The following is a 10,465-nucleotide window of genomic DNA, read 5'->3' as shown; positions in this document are numbered from 1 at the left end:
CGATTTAATTTTGTTTCCGAACTTAGAAAAATTATTGCCGTCTCCGAATCCTACTTTAGAGACGTCCACTAAATTTTTTTTCCAACAAAGTACCGAATTGTAAGGAGACAATGTTGGGAAATAGATCCCCATTTTCAAAAATTTTAATTTTTATATTGAAGACTAAGTTCATATGGGTTCGTCGTTAAGGCAGTTTCTTGCTTTGACTATAGATTTATGCTTAGAAACGACTTAGCTCGTAATTTGGCTAAATATACTTAAAAATGTAGAGAGTGCCAGATTGAGTTCTTGACTGTTCTTTACGCAAAATTGGGAAATGTAAAGAATATATACAAAAAAGCCCATAATTATTAGAATTACAAAATAGAGAGATTTAAAAATATTTATGGTATTGCCAGATCGTAGTTTTGGATTAATTTTATAGACAAAATAAATTGAGTTTTAGAAAAAGCATTTCCAAAAAATAATCATCATCGTCAATAAAAAAACTTACAAAAAAATCAAGGTTTATGTGGTTTTATGGTTTTAAGACAAAATAAATTACTGAATGACAAAAAAAAAAAAAATTAAAAAATAGAAGCATAATCATGCAAAAAAAGAAAACTCAAAGCAATTTTTGGAGTTGCCATATTGAAAGTTTTGATTATTATTTTAGACAAAATAAATTGGTTGCTAAAAAAATATTTCCAAGAAAAAAAAACAGAAAGATAAAACTGAAATAAATTTTTTGGTGTTGCCAGATTGAAACTTTTAAACAACTTTTTAGGTAAATAAAATTTGGATAGTTAAAAATAGTTACCAAAGCACATTAACACAGAAAAAGCTAAAAATTAAAAATCTTTTAGGTGCTGCCAGATCTAATTATGTGATGAATTTTTTGACAAAATACAAAGAATGGTATGAAAACAATTTACTTACAAAAAGAAAAAGTTTCAAAAAGAGCAAACTTACAAATATATTTTGGGGTTGCCAGATCAAAATATTTGATGAGTTTTTACACAAATTAAATTGTTTGGTTTAAGAAGAAATTCCAAAAAAAAAAAGAAAAAAAATCGTAATCATTAAAAAAGAGAAAACTTCAAAAAAGATTAGGTATTGCCAGATGGAAATTTATTTAGCAAAATAATTTGTATGTGTAAAAGTGGAAAAATATTTATAAAAAAAAATCATTCAAAAAAAGAAAACTTAAAAAAATATTTGGTGTTGCCAGATAGAAGTTTTCATAACGTTTTTTAAGTGTGGTGAATTCGAAGATATAAAAATTTATAGGAAAACTCAGTCTATATTTTTTCCGAATTGTTGTTTTTTTTTGTAACTTTTTTTAAATTATTAACTAATATTACCGTCCTTTTCCCATTACCAAAAATTACTATTTACAATAAATGAGAATAGGAACAATGCCACTCTAAACGACAAAAAAATTAAATGCACTTCACATATTTCAATTGTCTGCATCCACACTAAGTAGTATGTGGGTCCTTTGCCCTCACACCCTGTCTTTTGTCACTTCATTGCACATCCCTTCGTAATTACCGCTACACATATCACATTTATTTTTCTTTATTTGTATTTGTGTCTGTGTTTTGTTTTGATAACTTTATCAACTTAAGAGTATTCGCATATCCACTGCACCCTCTTCACGCGCTCTACACTCCACTCTCATGCAATAAATTGTTTATAATTTTTGAAATTGACAGCCGCAGACAATCGCCACACATTGACTTGCATATCAAGTCGAAAATCGATGAGGTCTCAATACGCGCGTACGATTATCAATGCCACCCCCCCCAACGAATAAATGAAAGTTAGCTGCATTTATAGCCAAGGCACATGTGTCACATGCCACATGCCACACTCAGCTACAGCAGTTACACCAGCAGCAGTAAAATATATATACTTACTAGTAGCTGTAATGGTCACTTACATATGCAGGGGTCAGCCACTGACCCGACCCTGAGTGACCGAAGCGCACGCTGGTCCGCGTTGTTGCAATTTGTCACAGCCCAAAAAAATTTTGTGTCAATTGCAGCTCGCTAACTGGGGAGTGCAGGCTGTAACTTTTGTTAGTTTATTGTTGTTATTCGATTTTCATAGCTGTTACAACAACTGATGCTAATCAAACATTTATTGTATTTGAGCGTTACAGCATTTGTCGGTAGAGTGGGTAAGAGAGAGAGAGAGAGATCTTTACTGTAGGAATTAGATAGAGATATTAAATTCGTAAGAAATCCATTAGAAATATTTCATTACATATATACAAACAATACCCGTCACTGCTGTTAAATATTATTATTTAGCAAAAGCTTCTATAAATTGTAGCAATAACAGTTAAGTCTACTATTGTAAAATATTTTTGGGTTGTGGAACATATGTGGAATCTGTTTAATTTTCCACAAAAACATGCGCTTTCAACGTTTTAATTATTTAGAAACTAAAAGTGCTGAACTTACATGTGTATTACATGTGGAACGTAATTTTTAGAAGGAAATTTGATGTATTTGGTAATAACACTTTTCATTTTACTACTCGGAAACTATGTTGGGTGCAAATTTTTTTAAGGTGTATTTACCATAATTATTATTTCCTTTACAAATTCACAAAATACCTACAAACATACATGCTGTCTGGAAATTTGAGTTGCTGTCCCCCCCTGCTTTACTAAAATTGAAACTTTCATATAAAAATTAGATTTTTCTTTAAAGAAGTGATTCAGTTTCGTTGAAAAGGTATAAGTTTCGCCATAGTCAATAATACATAATTTGTAAAAATGGGAAATTTTATGCAGAAACCACGATTTTCAGCTAATTAGTATCATTATTACCTGGAAAGTATCATAGAAAATAGAAACTATAAGCCAATAATGCGATTTGGCACATTTTGTAAATGTGGGACATATGTGGATCGTATGTGAACATGCTTAGTTTTTGCGAAAAACATGCGTTTTCAACATTTAAAGTAGCTAGAATTTTATACGGCAAAAAATATTGTGTATCGCCTGTGGAACGCATGTTTTATATCTGCAATTTTGAATATTTTTAAATGCTTGATATTTTTCTTTCAAAAGATAATGTTTTCTGCAATTTTTCTTAATATTTTTCTGCATATTTTTTCGGAAACCTGTATTAATTGAAGAAATACTTACTTTTCATTGGTTTCTCTATCCTATTTTTTTTATTTTTTGTAAAGAAAAAACTGTATTGTGTTTGTTTTTATTTAATTAATGCTTCATGTAGAAGTATCTTTATTACTAATCAATATGCATTTATATAGTTTTATATATGTATAAATTTAATTGTAACTATGTACATTACTGTGAATTTTGTATATATGTATGTATTTATATGCATTTAAATTAGTACATATTAATAATTTTTTATTTTTATATTATATGTTTCTTTTTTTAACTTCATACACTGTGTTCTGCTTTTTGTTGCTTTCTCGCTTAATGTACTCAAAGGATAAGTGGGACTTTATGCATTTTTACACTAATCAATTTATTTATTTTTTTTTTAATATATATATATAAATTTTATAGGAATTTATAAATATATATTTGTATGTGTGTACTCTATATACGCTTGTGTTTTATATATACTACATTTAGGTTAATTTTTTGTAGTTTAAAGGGTGGCAATTTCACATACTCGGTTTTAAGCTTTTGCTGAGAAATTGTGTTTTACTAATTATTTTATTTATTTTTTTAATTTTAATAACTTAATTTATTTACATTCAGCATTATTCCTGAACTGCTGTGTTATTTCTTTTTTTTTAAATATAATTTTTTTTTTTTAATTTTTGTTAATTACAGTGTGTTCTTTTTAAAATCGATTTTTTTGCCATTTTTTATTTTAACCTATATTAATTATTTTCTCGGTTGTCAACACTGATTTTTTTAAATTTTTTATGCTTTGTTGCACACCGAAATTTTTAACAGCGCAAAACAAACAAATGTGTAATTTTTAATTAATATTTCAGTGCATTAATTAACTATAATTAATATTGCTTTCCCATTTTGTTTTACAGTGTATTTTTTTAAATTGATTTGTTGCACTTTTCGGCTGAAAAAGTGTTGTTTATTTTTCACATATATTTAAAACTTAATTTAACATTTTTAACTAAACAAAAAAAAAAAAATATTTTAAAACATTATTACATGTAAGTGAGGAACATATTGAACTGTTGCAAAAACAAATTATTAGCATTTAAAAAATTTAAACTAAATAATACAAGCCTTTACGCCTATTCGTTATATATTTTAATATTTTTTTAATTATTTGCAGAAAAAATTACACATTTATACAATGTCCTATGTTAAATTATAATACTCTGAGCGTGTAATGTTGAATGCCACGCCCTCTCCTAAATTTAGTAGGCATTTTTTTGGGTTTTCGGGGGCAAGTCACTTACATATTCGGCTAAAGAGAAGTGTTTTTAAATATTTTTCACAGTGTACGTGCGAAACAATTAAGAGAAATGTGATAAGATAACTTTTTTTTCAAAATTAAACACAATTATATTTTTATGCAAATTAGCAGCAAGAACTAAGTTTTAGTAGTATTTTTAGGTTTTGTTAGAAAAAATTATATTTTTTACACTGAAAGTAACTCTTTGGTTTGAGAACTTAAAAAGTTAACTAAATTTAAAACGCAAAAGTGTACAAAATCAAAATTTTTTAGTTATATGATGCTAAATCTATATAAATAACTATGTGTGATACAATACTTGCAGATATAGTTGCTGGTGTAGGCAGAGGCGCCAGTTAAACAAAAATATAACATTAAGCAGCTAAAAAAAATGCTCAAAGCAAATGTAGAATGTGTAAATGTAGAAAAAAAGTATGGAACGTATGTGGATTGTATGTGGAACATAACTAGTTTATGATGATTTCAACGTATAACTAAAAGCAAAGTATTTTCGTAAAAGAAATGTGTTAAATTTGAGTGGATGTTATGTAGAACGTAAGCCAAAAATGAAATGTGTGCACAAAATTCAATAAATTTGCTTTTAGTGCCTTGCGAAACAAGTATTTCACATGAATCGCTTATAGTACAGCATTGTTAAGCTAGCCCCACATTATTTTTGCTTAACTGCCGCATTTATGCACGAAAATACTCTTTTTAGTAAACATTTGTGTGTGGATCGTATGTGGAACATAATTTTAAACAAGTAGATAAACGCTTTCAAGCTTATTTGTTATGCTACTTAAGCTAAATATACATAGATACTTATTATTATATACATACGAGAGACAAGTAAAGGTGCATTGGCGGTAGAGGCTTAAACTGTGACACTACACTCTAGCCTTAGCCTAGTAGCCTAACAAGCAATTGACATATTTTTGTCGCAGTGTAGGTTGTTGACTGCCATTTTGTTAGCTGCATTGCCACCGCGTTCATATGCGCGTAGGCTCCTTTGTAAGCCCACTAAAGCAACAGGAAAACCTGCTCTTGCGGTCACACATCGTCGAGATCGATAACGGACGAACGGTCGTTATCGTCTCGATCAAACAAATGTCACTGATCCACTTGTGTTGGTGTCTTACGTTGCAGCTCCTCCAAAGCGCCGCTGACCAGCGCACCAATACCAATACCCATGCCCACACCAGCGCTGCTGCCACTACCATTGTGTTGCACTTCCAAACCGTTGACCATTTTCTCGATACTCTTCAGCTCTGAGGGTGAATTCTGCCGCTTCAGCAGTGATGGTGGCGTCGTTGGCGACATAGAAATCGGACGCGTCGGCGGTGAGTTGGATGAGGCACGTGGACGTGGACTGGAGCTCAAACTGCGCGGTCCATTTTCTATACTGCTACCGGGACCACTACTGCCAGGTCCCAGTGTTGAGGCATCTCCAGCGCCTGACGGGCCACCGCGATTCGCATTCGAACCAGGCGTAACGGCATCAAAGGCAGAGCCCAAACTGCCAGGCAAGCTGTATGGCGAGAAACGATGTCCCTTGAGTCCCTGTAGCGGTGAGACGGGCGTATGTCCTGAGTAGTGTCCGAATAAGGCGGGATGTTGTGCGGCGAGCGCCAATTGCGCGTTGAATAGCAAGCCCGGATTGAGACTGGCCGGATTCATGGCGGCGGCCGCAGCGGCCGGATTATGTAGCAGCCCCAGATGCGGTGGCGGATAGAGGCCATGTGGATAGAGGTAAGGCAACAGATGCGGCGACGGGTGTATCGGTGGGCCTACCGATATGTTCGGTGAAGGATATGCGCCGCCAGCTGCATTTAAACCACCAGCAGCGCCTTCTTTCGGACTGCCCGACGAGGTGGGCCGGAATGCACCACCCGTGCTGCCGCCTACACTCTCCGAACAGCTCGAATCGCTGCCATCACGTTCGACATCGTCGGATTGTAGACGACGACGTAGAGCTTCTTCGTTCGCATGATCGCCGGCACCGGCCAAATGGTTGAACCAGGCTGCAAGGGCTTTAAATTGGTTAGAAAAATGGAATCGATTAAATTAAATAAACAAAAAATGGCGGTAATAAGAAAATAAATGTGTGAGCTGAAACGTGCGTAATACTACTTAGCATAAAAATGTGGATGCACGATCTGAAGTGAGCTAAGCTCTCTTCTGACCTTACTTCAAGCATGTAAAATACTATTATTTAGACCTACCGGATTGCTGATGCGCATGCATCTGTTGCAACGAATGACTCAAAGGCAATAGTGGGCTCTGCGGCGGTCCGACCACATCCAACAGCTTGTCCTCGTCGTCCGCCTGATTGTCGTGTAGCGCCGCATGCGGATGCAAGTGGTGCGGTGGCCGACCGGTATGACCCAAATGCAGTGGCGCACGTGAGCTGCTAACATGTGTCGGATTGAGTTTGTCCGAATCGGACCCGCGATTCGACATGAGGGCTTGCCTGTAACAACAATTGGTGGAATGGCAAAAGGCTAATTAGAATATCCAAGTACAAGTTGAAATTTATGTATAAATGTATAAATATGGTGTTAAGAAAGATTTTGTAAGCTAGGTGACGGTAGAATTTCGAGAGGTTCAGATTCTGAGAGATTTTATAAGGAGTCTTCTTCCATCAGTGTTTAATTTGTTGATTAAAAGAAATCATATACCACTGAAGCGTCAAATATTTCATCTTCTGACTAATTTCTGAGATGCAAATCTCAAGGAATATCTCTCTGAAAACTGAGAAAGAGAGACGCATAATGTTTGATATTCAGATAGCGAGAGGCACTGTGGTTTATACGGAGGACGAGGGAGGCATATAAATATATATTTGTAAAAGAGACACAGAACTTTAGAGAGGCAGAGAGAGAGAGAGAGAGAGAGATACAGGCAGGAAAATTGATTGTTAAAGGGAGACGTAAAAAGATAAATCGGGAGATGGAAATAGGCGTAAATATATCGCTGAGAAAGAGTGAGAGATAGACAAACTAAACAAAAAAATGGAGAGAGAAAAACTCAGAACTTTTGAGTCAGATATGCGCATAGAAAGAAAAAAGTTAAGAGAAAGAGAAATATAAATCTAGAGATGGAGCCATGCAGAAAGATAGATCTTGCGTGAGTGAGAGACACAGAGGGGTATATAGATGTGAGAAGTGGCAGTGGGAGACACCGAAGGGTAGAGAGAGAAAAACTGAGAACTTTTGAGAGATACAGATGCTCATATAAAGATATACCGTAAGCTAGTAATAGAGAGACATATAAATCGAGAGATGGAGATATGCGAAAAGATATATGTATATTGAATAAGTGTGAAACACAGAGTGATAAGGAGGGGCAAAAATAATAATTAGAGAGAGTTAAAGAAAAACACCTAGAGAGAGAAACTTAAAAAGAAAAGGGGATAGATTTCGATAGACTCAGAAAGAGAGAGACCGACTATAAAAAAAACAGAGCGGGAGAGAGAGAGCGCTCACATACATAAGTGACTTCTTTTACATAATCACAGAGGGAGCGTAAGCTCTTCTACATCTTTTTAATCACTTATTTCGGTTTCTTAGAGCGATAAGCTTCCTCAATTTAGAGAATTTTGCTACACTTCCACTTCAAAAACACCTGCACTACCCAAAACAATAGACACCCTATAATCTTCCCAAGAGTACTTGCTCCAGTAATTAGCTGACATTACAAAAAATCAAAAATAATCCGCTAAACACAATCAAACGCTGCTCGAAAACACTTAAGCTCCCCCGCCACAACAGCTGACAGCTTATAAGTCACTGACACCAGTGTGTCACAAAAGTATGCGCACAATGAGTGCAAAGTGTATGGCATTAGTGCTATTGTAGCGTAAATAAAGTGAATGCGGCAGGAGATTGCTGGTAAAGTGACGACACTAATACCGCTATGTGTGAATGTATGTTTGTGTGTGCTCATATACTCGTAGATACCGTTATTTATGTTGTGCGTGCGATTTTTGTGCGAAAGGGTTGCATGGATTCGTTTGTAGTGTATATTTTTGATTGCCCGCCACTTAGTTATGACAAATTTTTCTAGCTGCGCTGCGAAAAGGGTGCGATTGTTTGACAAATATGCGTGTAGCGGCTTTGTAGAAGGCTTCGATTTCTTTTTCGTTTATTTTTGCTTTATGAATAGCACTTCAGGGACGGCTTGCCTTTGACTCGATATGGGTTTATAGCAAATAAGGCGCTTTAAATGTCGAACAGTGGCGAGAGTAGAGCTGTGATGAGAAATATTTTTATGTGTGGATGTTTGTGTATGCTTTTATATGGGATTGTGCGTGTGTGTATGTTGCTACAAATGAAAACATTAAGCATTAAGGACATTAGTAAGCTAGGATCAACGTTACAAATGCTTGCAATAAGGGCAATTCTGAAGCAGCACGCGGTGATATATATACATACGTATATATATATATATGTTCATATAAAACATGAAAAAAAGTTAAGTACGGCTGCACTGAAGTCTTAATACATTGCACGAATAAAGAAGTTTTCCTTACAAAAGCTCGATTGCGATTGCTTACTTTGTATGACAGATATATGCTATAGTAGTCCGATCTGCACAATTTCTTGAAATATTGCAGAGTTGCCTTGAAAAGTAATGTGCGGATAATTTCATGAAGATATCTCTTTAAATAAAAAAGTTTTCAATACAAAAACTTGATTGCGGTCACTCACTTTGTATGGCAGCTATATGCTATAGTAGTTCGATCTGCACAGTTTCTTGAAATATTGTGGCGCTGTTTTGGGAAATAACTCATACTAAATTTCGTGCAGATATCTCTTCGAGTAAAAAACTTTTCCATACAAAAATTTGATTTCGAGCGCTCACTTTGTATGGCAGATATATGTTATAGTAGTTCGATCTGAACAATTTCTTGAGATATTGTGGCGCTGTCTTAGGAAATAACTCATGCTAAATTTGGTTCAGATATCTCTTCGAGTAAAAAAGTTTTGCATACAAAAACTTGATTTCAAGCGCTCACTTTGTATGATAGCTACTTGCTATAGTTGTCCGATCTGAGCAATTTCTTGAGATATTGTAGTAATGCTTAGGATAATAATTTATGCCAAATTTCATGAAGATATATTTTTAAATAAAAAAGTTTTCTATACAAGAACTGGATTTTGATCGGTAGGTTTGTATGACAGCTATACGCTATAGTGGTCCAAAATCGGCGGTCTCGACAAGGCCCAACGACTCAGCTTATCATGCTGTTATACTTTAAAGGGTCTCTAACATTTCCTGCTGGGTATTACAAACTCCATACAGAGTATAAAACATATAAATATATTTTTTGGCATACCATAAATAATATGAAATTCATACAAATTCATTAGTGTGCAGGAAATTCGGCGTCAAAGCAGTTTAGGGTGGCTGCAAAACGCAGTTACAATCATAACAACAACAACAATAAAAACAATATTAATGATTATGTTATTGTTGATGCTGCTACTGTTAATGTGTTAATGCATATTGTTGTTATTGTAGCACTTCAGTGTAAATTACTCGCAGTGTTGCCATTGCTACGCAGTAACCCTTTCAAGCGTCTGGCACGGCGCGTTTAGAGTTATACTTTTCTCACACACACACGCACACACATCCATACATAAATACAGCCACACATTAGTTATGAAAATATTTGCGATTTCTATCGCCCAAACGACGGGTGACAAATAATTGCACGAAAAATGCCTGCGTTAATTGTTGCGGCTTGCGGTTGTAGTCGGCTGCAGGCGGTCGGTATGCCGATTATGGCATGGAAATGATGCCAGGAAACGGCGTAAATGAAGTGCTTAAAAAGAAGTGAATGGGGTGTAACAAAAGTCAGCGTTGGGCAGGTTAGAAAGCGCTTTGAAGGTGGAGATTAGAAATAATTGCAGTTTTTCATTTGGATGGATTAATTTTTTTTTCGCCTTAAATTAATTTAAAGATTGCTTTAAATTTATATCTTGAATATTTGTTTTATTCAAATTTATGTTCTTTAATTTCATTAAACAATTTCTTTTTAATTTATTTATCTTTAGTTA

General features: G+C 34.6%; 1 protein-coding gene across 1 annotated transcript in view; it reads right to left on the bottom strand.

Annotated features, from left to right (window-relative positions):
- Positions 1-4,169: 4,169 nt before the first annotated feature.
- LOC108974575 (optomotor-blind protein-like) overlaps positions 4,170-10,465 on the bottom strand; it is a 27,634-nt gene continuing 21,338 nt past the window's right edge. The window contains exons 3-4 of the mRNA XM_018942488.1: positions 6,626-6,873; positions 4,170-6,433 (exon numbers count right to left, since the gene is read on the bottom strand). Coding sequence (XP_018798033.1) covers positions 5,514-6,433; positions 6,626-6,873 — 1,168 coding nt within the window. The 3' untranslated portion in view covers positions 4,170-5,513. The remainder of the gene's footprint in view (positions 6,434-6,625; positions 6,874-10,465) is intronic.

The sequence above is a fragment of the Bactrocera latifrons genome, unplaced genomic scaffold (assembly GCF_001853355.1).
Source record: "Bactrocera latifrons isolate USDA-ARS-PBARC rearing strain unplaced genomic scaffold, ASM185335v1 scaffold_57, whole genome shotgun sequence".
Classification (NCBI taxonomy): domain Eukaryota; kingdom Metazoa; phylum Arthropoda; class Insecta; order Diptera; family Tephritidae; genus Bactrocera; species Bactrocera latifrons.
Note: the sequence above shows the minus strand (reverse complement) of the source record. Positions and strands in the feature narration are given on the sequence as shown.